At 40.8% G+C, this 20,858-nt stretch overlaps 1 protein-coding gene across 3 annotated transcripts in view; it reads right to left on the bottom strand.

The window, feature by feature from the left end:
- NALCN (sodium leak channel, non-selective) overlaps positions 1 to 20,858 on the bottom strand; it is a gene marked incomplete at its 5' end in the record, with an annotated part of 290,329 nt that overhangs the window by 81,035 nt on the left and 188,436 nt on the right. For all 3 annotated transcript variants that reach the window (XM_080799346.1, XM_080799344.1, XM_080799345.1), the window contains 2 exons: positions 1,193 to 1,331; positions 3,485 to 3,621. In XM_080799346.1, coding sequence (XP_080655472.1) covers positions 1,193 to 1,331; positions 3,485 to 3,621 — 276 coding nt within the window. The remainder of the gene's footprint in view (positions 1 to 1,192; positions 1,332 to 3,484; positions 3,622 to 20,858) is intronic.

Below are 20,858 nucleotides of genomic sequence, written 5' to 3'. Positions count from 1 at the left end.
TTTCATGTGATAATGAAGAAATACGTATTTGATCACTAGCAACAGAAAAAGGGCAGCCACAATTCAACGGAATAAAAAAATAAACTAAGACTTCCGAAGTAAAACACTTGCAAGTGAATTAGATGCTTTTGTGAACTCTAATGTTCAAGACCTTTTACAAAATCTGTTACTGATCTTTTCTTTTTTTTTCTTCTTTTCTCTTCCCTTTCTTTTCTTTCTTTCTTTCTTTCTTTCTTTCTTTTTTTTTTTTTAGAAGGGGAGAGAGTGAGTGAGTGGGAGGGTGGGCAGAGGGAGAGAGAGAGAATTTTAAGCAGGCTCCAGGCCCAGTGCAGAACCTGACATGGGGCTCCATCTCACCTCCCTGAGATCATGACCTGAGCTGAAACCAAGAGTCAGACACTTCACCCAAGAGTCACCAGGGCACCACAATCTCTCATTTTCTAACTGTGGAATCTGAGGGAAGAAATTCCCTATCCACTTTTCAATGATAAATAGATAAATCACAACATGAACAGGCTAACATACGTAGCGATAATTCCCGCCACATACTAAGCACGCGGAAGTTACTTTGACTGATTTCACAGAAACTTGCTCTGGTTTTTTTCCCCTGAAACAGAAACTGGAATAAACATGGTCTCTTGCAACAGGCAGCATACAGGCCACTGTTAAACCTGGGCCGACCGTTAGAAATCAGAGGTCTTCTGCATGTGAGGAAATGCAGGGTTGGGGAGGCTCTCTCCTCTCAAAGTCACAGGGCTGCTATCTGGCATGGCACAAAAGCTGATGTGGACAAATTGCAAAATTTTAAATTCCTAAATTTACAAATGTTAGGTTTAGCGATTTCTTCTACAAACGAAATTATTTCCTTCATTGTTCTCTTGAGACATTAGATGTCAGGACCCCACATAAACCCAAAGTTACGTAGTTCTTTTCTCTGTCGTATATGCTTAAGAAAACTTTGGCATTTGAAGTAGTGATTCTTACTTTTTCTTAATTTAAATTTCATTAGTTAACATTTAGTGCAATCTTGATTTCTGGAGCAGAATTCAGTGATTCACCACTTCCTTACAACACCCAGTGCTCATCACAACAAATGCCGCCTTTAATCCCCATCCCTCATCTGGCCCATCCCCCTCCCACCTCCCTCCACACCCTCCACCACCTCTCTATTCTCTGTCCTTAAGATTCTTACTTTTTGGTCGATGTATTTGTTGTCTTCGATTGCAGACCGTTTGGAGTGATCACAGGAGGAAGAGGTGGACGGAAGGCTTCGTAAGAGGCAGCAGGTGTCCTGTTGCTGACGATCAATGAACTGCTTCATGAAACTTTCCCTTTGCAAATGAAGTACACACACGTCAAGCATTGTTCATGAAATGGATGGCATTTTACAATGATGCTTTTGCCTGAGCTCAGATAAAGGTGACAAAGGTTCAAAGAAAATAAGACACATCATGCTAAGAGTGGTGTTTAGACTCCAATAGCCAAGTACTTAATTTAGAGAAAGCTTCCCGAATTTTAAGTAGTTTTCTTTAAAACAACAACAACAAAAAACTAATGTTCCTGAAATAACTTTTAAGCAATAATTTTCAGTCATTGATGGTATTTTTTTGAATCCCATTGTGGTAATACTTTTTTTTAATCCCCTCTAAGACTTAGAAGAATTAGTTCATCTCTCTGACTTCTACTCATCATAAGAATCCTCAAGAGATAATTTTACATTGAAAAACTCAAAATAACTCAAAAGAAGCTTGCTTCATCTGATCTCCAAAGCATGGTGAGAATTCAAATAACATCTTTTCAAATAACCACTAATCTTGAATCCAATTTGTAGCTCTTTTATACTTCCTATTTTGAAGTTAAATTTTTTTAAAAATCAGAAATGCAAATGTATTTCCATTTGAATTTTAAATATTATGGCACCATAACCAGTCTCATATTTTTATAACCCCCCCCCCACACACAATTATTTTTAGAACTAGTTACATTAAAATGTCGTACTGGGGGCACTTGGGTGGCTCAGTTGGTTAAGCAGCTGACTCTTGATTTTGGCTCAGGTCATGATCTCAGGATCGTAGGATTGAGCCCTGCATCAGGCCCCTCGCTCAGCACAGAGTCTGCTTGAGATTCTCTTTCCCTCTCCCTCTCCCCCTACTCTCACTTGCACACATGTGTGCTGTCTCTCAAATGAATAAATAAATAAAATCTTTGGGAAAATGTTATATTTCCATTATGCTAAGTGAAATAAACCACTCACAAAAAGACAAATGTTATATGATTCCACTTATGTGAGGTACCTAGAATAGTCAAATTCATAGAGGCAGAAAGTAGAATGGTGGTTACTGGGGGTTAGCAGTATAGGCAATGGGGAGTTACTGTTTAATGTGTATAGCCTTTTGGTCTTGCAATAGAAAGAAAAGGGTCTGGATGTGGGTTGCATAAGAACATGAATGTATTACTAAACTCTACCTTTAAAAAGGATTAAGATGATAAATTTAATGCCATATGTGTTTTAGCACAACATTAAAAAATTAAAAGCACATGCAATGCTAAAAAAATAAAAAATCTCATATTGCAACTGTTTTGGTTCTATTTGTAATTTTTGAGCCAAAACTGAAATAATAGCCTTTAATTATTAAAAATAAATGTTTTAAACCATCATTTATGCAAATGCTTCACTGAAGGGCAAAGTGGTAGGAAACCAAATTAGTCTAAGTGGGAAATGCCATGTATTTTCTTTAAAAAATGGGAGACAAGGGGCCATTAGAGCTTGAGGTGAGAGCGTTGGACAAGCCATCTCACCAGGGTTTTCCTTCTAAGGTTGTATCCACGCTAAATTAAGAACAGGTTAAAGATGAGAAGGAAGGAGATACCATTTTCTCCCGTAATAGTCACATTGTTTAGGATGCATAAAGAAACAATAACAGACTTAACATGCTTTTAAGCCAGTCTTTATACAGCAATACTGTTCTTCGTCTAAGATGTATTAAAGAATTTTTAAGCTTGAAAAAAAAAAGTGGAAGACAAAATCTATCGTAATCGGACATGACATTCTAAATGAACGCTATTACAGTAATACAGAAGCCCGACGGGTGGCATTTCTCTATTTACTTGAGAATAAAAGGCCACAAGAGGCATGTTTATCCTTCTATGGCTGAAGGTCAGAGGTTGGGGTCTACCTGCAACCTTGAGCATCGGAGCCAGTTAACTGGGGAGTGGAATCCCTGAGGGCATCTCAGGGAGAAGCAGGCGGAAGCAACCTTCTTGTTTTGGTGAAGCAACAGTCAAATGACTGTTCTGAAGGTACTGCTTAAAGGGGACAATGGTTTTTAAAACAGAGCTAGAGAGAGTAGGAATAGAAATAACTTAAAAATAGAAAAAAAATACCCTCTTTCAAACATGAATTTGAAAGAAGGGCTGAATCAGACTTAACGATAAGTCCTTGGCAGTGTATGTGGCATATGCGACGAAATAAATGGGTTAATACCTGATTTTAGGGACGGTGAAATCTGAAGGAAGCTTTGAGATTTTCACCATTTGCGGTCTGTTTGGAAATTTCTCAAAGATTCGAAGTCGCAAAGGGAGCTTCTCTTTGGTGTCCGCGTTCGCTTCACTTTGCTTTAACTAAAGAAAAAAAAAAACAAAACAGGCAGAAGGAAAAGGGGAACTTACTGTACTCCCAAGTCCTAGGTGGCCACCAGCTTTTTTTGCATCAGGGGAACAGTGAGTTGGCGCACGGCGAACGGTAGATGGCAGCAGAGTCCCGCCAGTGCACTTTCCCGCCCGCCTCCTACCCGCCCAGGGTGCGCAGGAACTTGAGCCACCCGCAAAACAAAACCCAAACTGAACCAAGCAAAAAACTAAAGCAGAAAAAATAATTCGAAGAAAAAAGAAATTAGGTTCTTTTATTGCTAAATATGAACCCCCTTTCACACCAACCATTATTTTTATTGTTTACTTAGGTCTAGCATATACAATAACATAACAAAATTCATTTTATACAGATGTGTGCTAGTACAGGAAACCAAAAGAATAAAAATAAACGGAACTCCAAAGTCTCCTAAGTGGGAATACGTGTACAGAGCGAAACTGTCAAGAAAACGGGTCATTTATTCCAGCAGATTCAAAAAGGAAAGCTCAAAAGGGAAACAACGCATTTGGTACCTACAGGGAGACTTGTTTATGTCATTGTAAAGATGCTTGGGAATTATTACATTATATGTCCTCAAATATCTTTGCAAGAAATGACAAGCAAACGGCGTTCATCATCTATCTATCATCTATCTGTGTACAGGATGGTTTTTCTATTTTTCACATCTATTTAATATTTCTACAAATTAGAGGTCAGGGAGCCTGAGACATGACATCATTAAATGGCACCAGCGCTGAGCGAAGGAGCCGTCATAAGGGTAGATTTGGCCGGCGGAACCCTGGCCTGAAAATTGGAGTAGGGTGCTTCTACCCCTCTCACTGCACCTTATTCTCTCTCCGAGGCTGCCTTCTCTTGCCAACCTCCCTTACTTCTCTCGGAGCTCTCTATAGAGGAGGCTAACCTCTCCACGTGCACTCATCTCCTGTTTCGCCCTCCAGCCTGCATCTCGGAACCCTGATCCTGTCCCAGGGTCCAGCACATCAGGCAGCCTCTCGGGGGGGTTCGGGAAGCATGTTTCCAACACCACCAGCTTCTCATCCCTTGCTGGGTAGGCTTTTACTTTATAATGCCAGCCTGTCTCTGGTTTGTGGGAAGATGAGCAGGGGAGGCCGAGAACGTTTTTATAACTTTTATAACGGGAAGAAAAGTGGCAACTCTTCCATCCTCCCCAGGCGGGGGTGTCCCAACTGGTCAGAGAGGACAGGAGCTCTGCGTTTGGGGAAACACCCAATTTCAATACAATATACGGCTCAGTTGTCCAATTGGTTGTGAACTCATAGTGAGATTATAGTCTTATTTCTAGTTCAGAAAATGTGCCTCATTTCTCATCGACTTCAGAAACTGTTCTTATATTTCTGTTTTGTATAGTATTAATATTTTACGGTAGCCAACATATTTCTTATTTAATGTGGAGGCTTGTCCGTGGATTTCTGACTTGGGTGGTGACCTCGTTTAGAGAAGAGGAGACTGGTGTTCCTTGCCTTCCAATCATTTGATGGCTCGGATGGTGACAGTGATGAAGAATTAGCTCCCCAAGGTGCAGAACACAGACTGCTAGCATTTCCATGAGATACAGGCAATTTGAAAAATGGCTCCGGGGGTGCCTGGGTGGTTCAGTCGGTAAAGTGTCCGACTCTCGGTTTTGGCTCATGTCATGATCTCTGGGTCGTGAGATCGAGCCCCACAGTGGGCTCTGCGCTTAGCAGGGAGTCTGCCTGGGATTCTCTCTCTCCCTCTCCCTCTGCCACTCCCCAGCGTGCATGCGCACTCTCTCTTTCTCTCAAATAAATAAATCCTAAAGCAAAAGAAAAATGGCTTCATATATAAACAAAGAAATTCATGAGGAAGAGACTCATTTTCCAAAAATTTATTGGTATAACTAATAGAAAGATATTTGTCAATGGTAAGACGAGCAGACAGAAAAAGAAACCGCAGTTAATATGTTGAGTCAGACCAGAGAGAAAGGCAATTATATAATAAGGCCAAAGACAGACGGAGAAGATGGGGGCAGAAATGAGGTATTTAATTCATGCCTTTGCTGACTCATTTATTTATATATCGGTAGAGTCACTTACAAATCAAATCCCAAAGGCCAGGTTCCCTGTGAAGTTCTGGGGATATACAAATATCTAAGACACAGTATTTGCTCTCATGGAGCCCACGCTGTAATGGAGAGATGGGTCTGTAAACAGATAATGACAAACATAATAGCTGTTCTAGCTGAGGTACAAAGTGCCGGGAGTTCAAGGTGAGGAACAAAGGGGGAGAGAGAGGAAAAAAAATAAGATGATGCTACTTTTATTTCCAGAGGCTTCCCCCAGGATGCTGGAGGCCGGACTCTCTAAATCAAGGTGCCAGCAGTGCTGTGCTCTCTCTGATGGCTCTGGGAAGGAATCCTTCCTTGACTCAGCTTCGTGGCAATCCTGGTGTTCCCTGAGCCGCGTCGCTGCCTCACTGCATTATCTGCCTCTGAGATCACAAGGCCTTCTTCCCTGTGCGTTCCTGGGTCTCTCTGGGTCTCCTTTTCTTTGCTCTGACAAAGATACCAGTCATTTAAGTTAGGGTCCACCCTAAGGCAGTGTGATCTTGACTGATCATGTCTGCAAAAATCTAATTTCCAAATAAGGTCCCATTCTGAGGTTCCAGGTGGACATGGATTTTGGGAGTTCACTACCAAATCCACTACATAAGGTAGTTGAAATTCCAGCGTGTGGTGACTTGGACACTGTTTCTCTTTACCCTGAGACTATCACGGCTAGGAGGACAAGTGTCTCAGGACGAGGATCCTTGCAGGGGGCGGGTGTGTTTCATTATTTGTATTCAGGTCCAGCTACAATATTTGACACAAAGTAAGCTAAACAGACATATGTGGAATGACTAAGGACACAATCATTGGCAGAACTACACTCTTCAGCAGATAACTTGCAAATGAAAGAAAGGATTTTAGGTTTATCTGGAAGGATAGAGAGATAAGCAGAAAATATCCATTTGCTGATTGCATACGTTTGTTGGCGTGGGGTGTGTGTCCCTAGTTTCACAGAAGAGAATAAAGTCAGACTCTTTGGCATTTCACCTGAGCTTCCAGCTACCATTGGTGAACCGATTAATGTTTAGAGCTAGTTAAGACATAGTATTTTGTAGCATTTAATCAAATATCCTAGAATATCATGGTTAATATATGTAGGTTACCAGTATTAAAATATAGTTTTTTATGATAATGTTTTTACTGTTTATAATGTTTTTAATAGAGTTTTTTATTACCTAATGTTTTATTTTATTTTTTTAAAAGATTTTATTTATTTATTTGAGAGAGAGAGAATAAGAGAGAGAGAGAGAGCGAGCACAAGAAGGGGAGCGTCAGAGGGAGAAGCACACTCCCCGCCGAGCAGAGAGCCTGATGCAGGACTCAATCCCAGGATTCCAGGATCATGACCTGACCCGAAGGCAGTCACCCAACCAACTGAGCCACCCAGGCGCCCCTGCCTAATGTTTTAAAAACGGAACTTGTCTCATTCTACTTTGCATTAGCGTTACTTATTCCTTCCCAAACTTGTAAACTCCTCAGGGAGAAGATTCTATTTTAATTTACTTCTTTTTTAAAAAGATTTTGTTTATTTATTTGAGAGAGAGAGTGAGAGAGAGCACAAGAAGGGGGAGCAGCAGAGGGAGAAGCAGGCTCCCTGCAGGGAGCCTGATGTGGGACTTGATCCCAGGACCCTGAGATCATGACTTGACCTGAAGGCAGACGCTTAACCCACTGAGCCACCCAGGCGCCCCTATTTTTAACTTACTTCTATGGTACCTTCTAGACAGTAGAAATATATAACTGTGAATCAATGAATTAGAATTCATCATGAATTGATCATGGAACTGTAAGACCACAAGGAGCAAAGGAGAAGGTCTTTTTGGTGACACGGAAGGTTCTTCAGGATCCTGCAAATCCTCTCCAGCGTCAGGTGTCGTGGCTCCACAAAGGCGCAAACGGGCCCATGAAACCAAACAAGGACTGGTGGATGCGTGGATGGCGGATGTGTCAGAGCTCACTGCAGAGGCACTGGCTAGAGTCTTCTATGAGCAAGAAGGGGCCTCTTTGTGAACAGCAGCTGCCAAGTGCCCTTTCTGCTGTTCCCAGTTAAGCGGCATCAACTAGAGAGGAACACACACAGCCGGTAGCCCAACAAATCCTCTCCCAGGCGCACAACTACCAGAAGCATATCCATAGGCCCACCGCAGCCTCGCCAGCCCACGGCCGTGCCCAACCGTGCACTCCTCAAATGGCCATCGTGACATTTTTATGAATTTGAGCCAATAAACTGTATCCACGTACAAGGATTTGGGTGAATTTTACACACTAACGTTGAAGGAGCAAATCCTGACAACGCCAACAAGGACATCCTGAATGATTCCATTTATAGAGAGTTGAAACCACGGCTCTATCCTTCGCAGTGTCTGGACAGCAGTCATGCCGGGATGGGGTGAAGTATTGTGACTAGAGCGTATATGGGGAGGGACCCTAAGAGAGAGTTGATCTCTCTGGGTGTGGGTGTGTTCAGTTGATAAAAGTTCAGCAAAATGCCTTTTTCTATATGGATCAGTAAAAAGAGCCCAGTAAAAAGTTTAAAAGAAAAAAGGACCGAAGATGGAGGGCAGCAAAATCATCTGATTCTTAATCCACTGCGATGAATCACCATAACCTGGACCATTGCTCCTTTCCCAGTCCACGCCCTTGGCCAAGACACAAAATGAGAGAAAAAAGGCCAAAGAGCAAGATGGGACTGGCGTGTGTGCGGAGGGTGCGGGGTGGGACAAAGTTGAGGCGGCCAGGGTAAACCGAAAAGTACCACTGGGTTCTTAGAAGCCACTTTCAAGTTTCTTAATACATGATAAACCCTTTTAGGCAAACTCGTCCCCCTTTCTTGCATGTAAGCACAGATTTCTCCACGATTAAATGTACTTTGATGAAATGAGTAATATGGATTATGTTGAATATACAGGATAATAATTTAAGATCAGTATACCATACCATATTCTAACGGATAGGAATTATAATTGTAAATGTTCACTTAAAAATCATTCCAAAGATCATAACCCTTGAATGGAAGGAACCTAGCGGAGCGAACCCAAGATTTTAGTCTTTACGTTGAAAAAGCTCATGTAAAGACCAGCACGAAGAGTTTATAATGCCTTCAATGGAGCCCGAGGTCTGGCTGCCATGAATAGATCTGATGATAGATTTGTAGCAGACTCAACATGGTTAAACCAAACCAAACCAAACCAAAAAAAACCCCACATTTGCAAAAAAGAAATCAGAATCCAAGAGAAAAATTCAAACCTTGAGCTTTAAAATATAGAAATCATCTAAGCTCGGTGCCATTCTATGGCTCAGCATCTGTGTCGAGGAGATATGGTTACACATTGGGCGGCTGAAAGCCTTTTGCTTTCCTTGTGCTTCTCAAGAGAGTCTGGTGTAATTGCTCTGTGTGACACATACCCTGTTCTGCCTCATCGCTTCCATCTTCCATATCCCAGCCTGAGCTTTCTTCTGTTAAAATATTCAAACATTATTCAGTTTTCAGTTCCTTTCTAAACGCTGCAACAAATAACTGAATTGAAGGATTATGTTAAATAAAAATTTTTGTAATTTCTGGTGTGCTCTTTGCAAAGAAAACAATTTAAAAGGCATTCAGACTTGGAAAAGATTCTCATTTTAAAATCTAGCTCACACTAGTTTGAAAAAATGCGCGTAGACCTGTAGGTTAATGTAGCCGAAGAATATTTTTTGGCAGTTCGATCTATGAAAAATGGCCACATTACAGGCAATCTGGAAAAAGAGGTTCCTCTCTGTTACCTGAGTCAATTAAGGCTGAATTCTCTTTGCTTCTTTATCCAATGGCTTTGGCCAGTTTTGCCGGATCTATACATGACACAGTAATTCAGAACTGAGACTCTTCCTAAAGCATAAACTATTATTTTTCCAGCAAGTTTCTCTTGCTATTTTGCATCTGTGATTTTACAACCCCCACTGCATGGCTTCTGGGTTAAAACAGATGGGCTATCTGGAGTAATGATCAAACGTGTTGTTTATTAATATCCCTGTGTCCCTGTGTTCCTATAAAACCTCGATCTGAAATATAAAGATTATTCCTCACTAGGCTGTTGAGTCCAATAAAGAGTTTCTTAGAAGGGAGGACATTTTCTTTTCTTTTCCTGGGCAAAAGGCCATCAACCACATGACCAAACATAGATAGCACTATGATACACGTTAAAGTGTTTTAAGTCACTAATTCTCCCCTCCGCCCCCAACTTTTATAAAAAATCTGGAATATATCCAGTACTTCCAAGGTCAAATTGGGGTTTTATTGATACACACTGGAGGGCTCTATTTCTTGGCTTGTGGACGGCAAAATATACATTTTAATATGACAGCTGGCACCACAAAATGTTCCAGTAGCTTCATAACATCAGTTGATGGATATCATGCAGTATTTCTTTCGTGACATTGTTCAACAGACTCAGAGGTGTTACTCGGTCACCCTTATAGCCTGGCCCTGAAGAAAATGGGGGAGAGAAGGGCTGTTCTTTGGGGAACTGGTGCCCTGGGGACTTAGGTGGCTGTTTTGTGCTTCCTGATTTGGGAGACCAGCAGAGCACTTAGGAAGCGCTCTTACTTTATACCGTCGTATGAGATCCCTAAGATGTACACAGCGCCAAACCTACCATCTTACAGACTTGACATGTCCTGAAGGTTATTTTGAGGAGCAGTGTGAGTACCAGTTGCAACAAGGCTAGGCTAGCCAAAAATGTAATGTAAGTGTAACGTAAATGTAAGTAACATTTTTGTTACTTACAAAAATGTAAGTAAGAGGGAGGAAAACCCTATTCAAAACCAGATACCAAATTATGTTGAATGGGTAAGTTTTCCTTATATGATAGTACCTTGAAATCCTATTAATGGACCTAATGATTTCGTAGAGATAGGAGTAATGAAAAGTTTGCTTTTTGGTATTTTTTTCCCGCCTAGGTCCCAAACACCTCTATTTTACATTATATTTCTCTTGTGTTATTCAACCAAGACACAGTTGTTTCCATTAGGAAACTTACTGAGTCATAGAAACATGTTCATTATGATAAGAAATGCATTTTTTGCTTCATTTCAGATGAAATTATATTAGGATTCCATGTAAACTAGATAGTTGGTTCTTGTTATGAGACAAATATTCAGTAAGTAATAGGAAAAAGCCCACACCAAAGGGAATTCACTATATATATATGTATATATGTGTGTGTGTGCATATATGTGTGTGTATATATATATTTAAGTGTGTATGTACATATATATATGTGTGTATATATATGTATATATATGCTCACATAATTGTCCTCCCTGTTTTGATTTAGAAAACACTGGAGAAAACATAGTCTCCATAAAAACAGTAAAAAAAGTAAGAAGATGTGGATTTAAAATTTCTTCAGTTTTACAATCCCTTAACCACTTTGGATTTCAACATCCTCAAATGAAAAACGAGGATCTTCCTTCTTTTATATAAATGCCAGATATATAAGTGAGATAGCATATTGCCTGTAATTTGAATTACTCAAGGGAAATGCGCTATAAAACCCACAGCTCTCACGATGTCACTGTAAGTACTAGCTCTGCAGGAAAGTGCTCTCATCTCAGCAAGTGGGGACGAATACAGAGGACACTCACCCGCTGGGCCGTCCACCCCCTCTCCTCCATCCAGCGTGGGACTCCCTCAGCCTTTCCCACTCTCCAGCTTCTGCCCCTCACTGTGTGGTTTATTTTCTCAAGGCTCTTGATGTACACAGAGAGTGCCGGACATTTCTCCTGATCTAGTGTTCTCCCCCAGTCCCCTCCCTTTTCAAACATCTGCTCAAAACAGTCTGCTGTTCATCTTCACTACCTTCCTACTCATCTGCCACCCTCTCGGGTTCGGATTCGGGTCTCTCTCCAGCCCCTAGGGGGGAGGATGCTCTCACCAGTCACCCACATTTCCTGTGCTGCTGAAGCCAGCGGCCACTCGGGCATCTTGGGTTTTTTGTTTTGTTTTGTGTTTGTTTTTTCGAACTTATGCCACTCCTTAAACTCCCCTAACTGGGTTTCCATCTTGCCCCTGGAATCCCATTTTTCCTTTCAGAACGCTTGAAAAAGAAACACCATCATGTTCTTGGTCCTTAAAGTAACGCAAGGATGGTCACTTGTGTGTAGAAGCATAAATGGCAAAAACGACCTCCTCTCCCCGCCACCCCACCACCTCCCCGTGCCTTCCTTGCTCTTCTGCTCCTACAATATTGGCTTGCACGTCCCTCCCACAGTCCTACGTCAGGTCATGGACGTGTGCCTGCGAACATACCTCACTCTGCGTACCCTGTGCCACACACGTTCCTTCTACACTCGGTTAACTCTCTCAAAAACCATCTCCTCCAGGACGTTTCTCAGAATAGCAATAACTGGGAGTTGAATTAGTCAACCTGAGTGTTAGATACTACGCTGGACACTTGGCCTCGCTGCCATTACTCGATCCCCAGTTTAGCCCTGGGTGTAGCTCCAGGCTCTAGCATGTTACAGATATGGAAACTGAGGTCACAGGAGCTTACATCAGCCACCCAAGGTCACACGGCTGCAAGTGGGAGCACTGGGGTGTGACCGCAATCTTTCTGGTTCCGGAGCCTGAGCTTCTAAAAACGGTTTCGTACAGCTTCATCAAAACAACATTTTCAAGCAAGAGATGCAAGAGATGCATTTTTCCTTCTGCAATTTTGTACCTGCCGTTTCTTGAATATGGAATATTTTCTCCCACTTTGCTAACAACATTCATCATTTTTAGACACATCTTCCCTCCCTGCTTCCAATCTGAATTAGGCATGTCCTCCCTAACATTCCTTGCATTTTCTACAACCTTAGTGCTCAGGCCTTAACACCGTAATTTCCTAATTATGTGCATGTCTCCCCTATTAAGACAGCACATTTTAAATTAAGAGCAGGACTCTGTGCCCTGTGGCCTCACATCACACATTTGCACACACAGGACAAAGATAACACAATGGCGATGAGATGGAGAACATAAAAAGCAGGATCAGTGGAGTCCACAGACAGTCCAAAGTGGCCTCTTTGTGTTATTTCTCCTCCTTTTATTATCCTTTTCTTAGGTTCATCACAAGGTGGAAGCGGCCATATTTGACCAGTACAAGCAAGTCTCCCAATTTCAGTTGGGTTATTTCACTGATAAAGATGAAGAAAGAGAAGCGACAAGCCTCCTCAGATTTTCTATTAGAAACAAAATCATAGAGAGTGTTTGGGTCCTGATGAAATGCATGCTCTCAACTTTTTAAGATCAAAAAAGCATAACTAACTATAAATTCTATATAACATATTCATGGTCTAAAGTTTCACAGATGTATGCATCTTTGCACCAGACCACATAGCAATGAATTTATATTTATATGTTGTGTTATTGGAGCTTACCATAGAAAATCCTATCCTATCTAAAAAAAAACACCTTATGTTGAAATCATTTTGAACTTATGTAAGAGTTGCAAAGATAGTGCAGAGTTCCTGTATGCCCTTGACCCAGCTTTTTCTTACGTTCACATCTTACGTAACCATAGAACATTCATCAAAACTAAGAAATTAACCTTGGTCAAATACTTTTACCTGAAAGTGCAGAACTTACTTGGAATTCCTGGGTTTTTGTATCAGTGTCTTTTTGTTTTAAGATCCAACACTGGGTAGCCCATTATATTTCATTGTCATGGCTTTTGAGGCTCCTCTAGGCTGTGACAGTTTCTCCTACCTTCCCTGTTTGTGAATGACCTTGACTATTTTAAGGAGTACTGGACAGGTAACTTGTAGAGTGTCCCTCAATTTGGGGTTGTCTAATGTTTTCTCAAGATTTGTTATGGCTTTTGGGGTAAAAATATCATGGAGATAGACTTATCTCATGATATCAGCGGAACATGACTCCAGTAGTCTTAATATTGGTGATGGCAACTGTAACCAGGGGTAAAGTGTGTCTGCTGGGTTTATCCATTCTAATGTTAAGTGTCCTTATACTACCCTTTCCTCACACTATGAGGTAGAAGCAAGTCACCAGCTCTGGCACATGGTTAGGGAGAGAAGACTTAAGGTTTATCTCCTAGGAGGGAGGAGTATCAAAGAATTTGTGGACACATGTTCAAACCATCAGAATAATTTAAAAAAAGAAAAATTTGAAGGGAGAAACTTGGAGGTCATGCAAATACCTTATTTCTTCTTAGAGTTTCACACGGATTTCAGCATCCACCAATAGATCTCACCTGTCGTGACTGTAATTGTAATGTTCTAATGAAGATTTTCTATTTCCCTCATTTATGATTTTATTATTTCTATTCCTCTCTATTTACTTGGTATTATTCTGTGAGGAAGAGTTGGCACTTCTCCATTTTTAAATTCTATCCTTTATTTATATATAAGCATGGGTTTTCATCGTTTATTTCATTCTTTGGGTTAATAATCTAATACTGTTGTTATTTGTTTTATTGCTCTAATTGTTCCTGCCTTGGCCATTGGAGGCTCTTTCAGTTGGCTCCTCTGCTCTTTTTGATATACCTTTTTCTTTCTTTCTTTCTTTTTTTTTTTTTTTAAGATTTTATTTGTTTATTTCTCAGAGATGGAGAGAGAGAGCACAAGCAGGGGGAGCAGCAGGCAGAGGGAGAGGCAGGCTCTACACTGAGCAGGAAGCCCAATGCAGGACTCGATCCCAGGACCCTGGGATCATGACCTGAGCTGAAGGCAGACGCTTAACTGACTGAGCCACCCAGGCGTCCCCCTTTTTCTTTTCCTTTTCCTTTCTTTTCTAAGTTCTTCCTTACTTTCTGGGCTCCACAAAATACTTGTCTTATCCTGTGTTTTCTCTGACTGAGCTCAAGAATCAGCCATTTCTCCACAAAGAGTCTTGATTTGCTTTCCTGGAAAACGGTATTTAGAAATGAAAATCTTGGCACTGGGTTTGCTTGTTGTTACTGGTATAGCACTGCTTCTAGGTTCGCTCAGAGGAAAGAGCTAGGGAATGCTTGGATGTATATACATGTTACACACACATACCTAAGTTATCACCTATGTATGGATGGATGGGTCTTACGTAACCTTAGATCATATATATGTATCCGTCCATGTATCTATGTATCTATATGTATCTCTCCATCTTCTATCTTAAAATAAACTGAGTTCATAAGGCCCATCCAGCCATAGGATTCATCTTGGCATCTCCCCTTCGCTTATTTGTAACGTCTTTCTCTGACAGTGTGACATTATCTACAGTAAATTTCCTTATTTGTTCCACTTCCGTGTACATATAACTAGTATCAGGAATGGTGTTGGTCATAAAATAAATACAACACTTTAAATTGGAGGTATGGAAGACACACATTTCATAGCCCCCACACTGGGTCTTGAACCTCAGCTGTGTTCCGTCTCCTTAAGCAATTCCTTTTCAGGCAACAATCATGCATTTTCCAAGTACCATTCCTGAGTAGGCTTATGGCAGATTGTAGAGTTGTTCAATTTTGCAGACTTTGATAAAAAGGCTTATTAGAGGCACTATGAAAATTCACATTAATCAACATATTTTATGCAAAGCAAAATGGAAATAGGAACAGCGTCAAACCAAATAGCATGCATGTACATTTCTCATTTCCTAGAAATAATCTAAGTCATTCTTTTGTTAATATCAGAGTAAAAAATACGCGATTGTCATATGGCTGTGTGTGAGAATGCCAGACGCACCCCATCTTCCACCATGCCCACGACTGAGCCAGCACACTGAGAAGAATATAAGAAAAGGCCAAGAATGAACTCATTAACCCTCAAACAGGGAAGCAGAATTATGAGTAAATCAAAAGAAGACTGGTTGCTCTTCTTACACAAATTCCGTAAATTTCTGGCTACTTTTTATTAAAAATCAATCCAGTCCGATCCAGTCTCCTACCTGATTCAGACCTTCCCTTCATCCCTACCCCACAGAGCTACAGGCATGACATCTGACCTGGAATCAGGGAGGGAACACGGTCTCTTCTTTGCCTGCCCCACAGCTTCTTCTGGGTCTAGCTTCTCCACAGCAGAGGCCACGGTGGAGAGTTGGGAGAAGGGATTGTCTTAGGAAACCTGTCACATTTAAGGGTGGCACTATTGGTGGTTCAGCCTGGATCTGGACCTTTTAGAAGGTGATGGCTTTCTGTAGGGATGACCAGCATTGTAAGCAGCCAGAGACACGAAATTCTGGCTTAGAAGGAATGAGGTTGACTAGCTGGACCAATCAGACCTTCTCTTGTTGGGAGCTTGAACTTGAGACAGAGAGAGTTTGTAACAAAACTGAAAGTCAAAATTTACATGGAGAAAATCAGAGAGATTATTTGTGTTGCACTAACAGTAAGGCACCTGCAGTTATTAAACACTATTCTTCAAGGTTCTAGAATCTCTTTTCTTCCCACTCTATACAACCTCACCCAGATTCACAACTTGCACTGTTATGTCCACACAGAGAACATCACTTCAACCAAAGAATCAGAGAGGGGGAGGATTTTTGTCTGGCTTCTTCACTGACCTATCCCACGTGCCTAGAACAGTGCCTGAAACATGGTAAGCAGGGGCTATGTGACGGTTACATTGACCATCCATATTTGCATCTCTAGCCAGCCAGCCCTCACTCCTGAACTCTAGATGTATACATGCAGCCGTTAGGTGTCTCCACTCAGTCTCAAACTCATTACAACATGCCCAAGATGGACTTGTTGATTTTTCCTTCGAACAGGGTTCTGTGCTAATGCTTCCTGCTTCAGTGAATGTTACCATCAGACGAATCTGAAACCAAGAGTCACCCTTGACACTCTCACGTATGTCCTTAAATCCAAAGTATATGGACTGAGAATCAGAACGAAGAACAGATGGACCATGTTAAACTTAAGTCCAAAAGGAGTCAAGGCAATGAAAACACCTCCAGTTTAGGTACACATTCGAGTTTTGGTACACAGGGTAACACTAGTTATAGACTTCACTCCTTACAGTCTTAACACAGCTATGAAAAATTCTTTTTGCTATTCATAAACTGAAAACCAATTGTCTGTCATACTATCATACCTTTTCCTTAGAACCGTAACAATCCAGTTTCCCATACTGTGAAAGGATTTAAAGAAAAAAAAATGCCATTCATTAAAAAAAAAAAAAAATTGTTCTCTTGGTTACAGAAAGCAAACAGGATAGAGTCCCCACAGCTAAGCAGCAGGTATAGGACTGGATGTGCTGAGTTCAGGCAAAGCTGAAGGGGGAGATTCTCCCCTAATTTGGGCATGTTTTCCCCTACAAACTTTCCCATTTTTTAAAAAATTGAGAGATTGTCTTGCAGAATGCTATGAGAAAAAAATGTTATGAAAGTAATTCTGAATTAGCACCACTGTCGAATGGTACAACCAAGAACTCATCAATGTAGGGAAATCATTTTATGTTTGTTCAAAGGCAAGAGAGACTTAAGGTAACTTATAAAAAGTCCCGAGTGCCAGTGGAATGAGGCAAAGAACAAGGTCTATGAGTGATCTGGTTTGAGTCAATCATTCATGGAATGACAATTTGGAAGGGTTTAGAGAAACTCTTCTTCCAAGAAAGTCTCAAGCTCATAAAACTCACTTTTTATGGACTTACTTGATAAAGGGTGAAGGTGAAGATTTCAGCTGCTGAGAAAGCTGCTCTTGGTTGGCGATAGCTGGTCTATATCCTGAGATGAACCTGTTACCTCCCATTATGCCATACTCTCAGCTACTTACTTCCCAGCCCCAAAAAGGGAGCACTTCTTCTGGAGGCCAGAGACCAAGACTCTGGTGGTTGTATTAGTTCCTGAGTAGCAAAGTTGTAACAAAGTACCAATACTAGGTGCCTTAGAACAGCAGAAATGTATTGTCTCACACTTCTGGAGCCTGGCAATCCAAAATCAAGGTTTTGTGGGGTTGGTGCCCTGTGGGGATTCTGAGGGAGAGTCTGTTCCAAGCCTCTCTCTTAGCTTCCAGTGACAGGTGGCAATTCTTGATGCTTCCTAGCTTGTAGATGCCTCACAGTGTCTGTTTCTTCATCACATCCTGTTCTTGTCTGTCTGTCTCTCTTCTCCTTTTCATATAAGGACACCAATGAGAGTGGATTAATGTTCACCCTAAAGACCTCATCTTAACTTGATTTCATACACAAATACCCTGTTTCCAAATAAGGTCACCCTCACAAGTACTAGGGATAAGGGCTTCAATGTATCTTTTTGAGAGATACAACTGAATGCCCAGAGGACATAAATTCTAAGAGGTCCTACTCTGTTTGATGCCCTGATCCCTGACTATTGCCAGTTTAACTCCAAAATTCCGGTTGGCTCTCTCCCTTTTTTGCATTAACTTCTGGATTTCTAGGCCATGTCTAATGCTGATAATTGATATCCCCAAATTTTGAGCCTCTTTAGTGGCCTCTTGGCTTGAACCCTGATCCGAGTGGTTTTCAGCCTTGGTCGCGTCATCTCTTTGAACTGATCTTAGTGCTGTTCATGTCTTTATTGACATAAGACTTTATGATTAAACAAAGCCCTAACAATGAAGCAATTTCAGAAATAGCTGAGCAAATACTATATAAAGTGACCTCCTGAGATTTCAATTATGGAAAATTATGGGGAGTAATATGTAAACTGACAACTGAAGAGTCATTTCTAACCAGAAGGTGGAGAGTGGCTTTAAGTGGAGTCGAGTAACGTCAAAGGATTCCAGTAAACACCATTTCCTAACCCCCAGCTGCTAATGATTTGATTTTCTTGAGGATATTGATCCTCTGGCCTCTGGGCAGCTCGGTGTTTCCCGGAGCAGCAGGAATCCTGGATGTCTGATGCTTCCAACTCCCTGGGATTCCCAGCTGTTGACCTTGTGTGTTGTGCAAACATCCTTCTCCATGCGTGTTGCAGTGGAAGAAAGGGTTTGATAGCCCTATAGTAAATAGGGGTGATGTATCTGAAAACATTAAGAATCAGCCAGTAATGAATGGTCTGTCTGGAAGCTTTGAGGATGACAAGTCTGAGAAGAAAGGATTGGTAATCCATTTTCACTTCTTAGCTGTCACACACTACTCATCTCCTAGAACCCAACTTCTGCCCAAATGCCTGAGCTTGCTGTCATCACCGTCACCTACCACTGTCTTACTGCCAATATGGTTGCCATTTTTTCATTAAAATTTTTTTAAAGTTGTGATCAAAAACACATGACATAAATGTATCATCGCATTCATTTTTAAGAGTACTACAGTTCAGTAGTGTTAAGTACATTCACCTTGTTATACTAAAGACCTCCAGGACTTCTTAATCTTGTAGAACTAAAACTCTGTAGAGATTGAACTTCCCCTGGCTCCCTCCCCTGGCTCCCTGCAGCCACCATTCTACTTCCTGTTTCTGTAAACTGGACTCCTCTAGAAATGCTGAGAAGTGGAATCATATAGCTCTTCTTTGTTTGTCACTGGCTTACATCGCTGACCACAATGTCCTCAAGGTCTATCAATGCTGTAGCATGTGTCAGAGTTTCCTTCCTTTTTAAGGCTGAATTAATATTCCATTGTATGTATACACCACATTTTCTTCACCCATTCACCTGCTAATGGATCTCTGAGTTGCTTCCACCTCTTGGCTATTGTGAATAATTCTGCAACAAACATGGTTTTGCAAATATCTCTTCAAGACCCTGATTTCAATTCTTTTCGATGTATACCCAGAAGTTGTACTGCTGGATCATAACTATTTTTAATTTTTTGAAGAACTTCACACTGTTCTCCAAGGTGGCTGCACATTCCCAGGAATAGTGCCCAACTGTTCCAATTTCTCCATATCCTTGCCAATACTTTTTATTTTCTAGTTTTTAAATAGTGGCCATTGTAATGACTGCAAGATTGTATCTCATTGTGGTTTTGATGACTAGCAAAGCTGCACATCTTTTCATATGGTTCTTGGCCATTCTTATATCTTCTTTGGAAAAATGTGCAAAGTCCTTTGCTACCTGTTTTGTTGTTGTTGAGTTGTAGAATTCTTTAAACATTTAGATATTATCAGATATATGATTCACAAATATTTTCTACCATTCCAGAGAGTGCCTTTTCACCATTTTGATTGTTTTCTTTTTATGCACAAATGTTTTTAAGTTTGATGTAGTCTCATTTGTCTATTCTTTCTTTTGTTATGGGTACTTTTGATGTCTTATCCAATAAGTAATGACTTATTATGACTTCCCAATTTCAATGTCATGAAACTTTTTTTTAATGTTTTCTTCTAGGAGTATTATAGTTGTAGGTCTTACATTAAATTCTTTAATCCATTTTGAGTTACTTTTTGTATATGATATAAGGTAAGGGTCCAATCTGCATGTGGACATCCAGTTTTCCCAGCATCACTAATTAAAGAGATTTTCTTTTTCTCATTGTGTGGTTTTGACACCCTTGTTGAAGATCATTTGACCACAGACAAGAGGGTTTATTTCTGGGCTCTCTTTCTTCTGTTCTACTGATCTATAAGTCTGTCTTTATGTCAGTACCATGTTGTTTAATTATTGAAGCTTTGTGATATGTTTTGGGATGAGGAAGTATGAGGTCTCAGCTTATTTTGTCCTTTTTGGGCCTTTGTTTGTTTGTTTATTTGGCTGTTTGGGGATCTTTGAGAGTCTACATGAATTTTAGGATTTTTTTTTCCCATTTCTGCCAAAAAGTACATTAGGATTTTGATAGGGATTGCTTTGAATCTGTGAATCACATTGAGTAGCGTGGACACTTTAACAATATTAATTCTTCAGTCCATGAACACAGATGTCTTTTCATTTATGTGTCTTCTGTAATTTCTTTCAATGATGTTTTATCATTTTTAGCATAGAAATCTTTTATGTCAGGCACCTGGGTGGCTCAGTGGGTTAAAGCCTCTGCCTTCGGCTCAGGTCATGATCCCAGGGTCCTGGGATCAAGCCCCGCATTGGGCTTTCTGCTCAGCAGGGAGCCTGCTTCCCTTCCTCTCTCTCTGCCTGCCTCTCTGCCTACTTGTGATCTCTGTCTGTCAAATAAATAAATAAAATCTTAAAAAAAAAATCTTTTGTGTCTTTGGTTAAGGTTACACCTTAATATTTCATTCTTCCTGATGTTATTACAGATAGAAGTGTTTTCTATGGTGAC

This window comes from Martes martes (genome assembly GCF_963455335.1).
Source record: "Martes martes genome assembly, chromosome: 3".
Classification (NCBI taxonomy): Eukaryota; Metazoa; Chordata; class Mammalia; order Carnivora; family Mustelidae; genus Martes; species Martes martes.
Note: the sequence above shows the minus strand (reverse complement) of the source record. Positions and strands in the feature narration are given on the sequence as shown.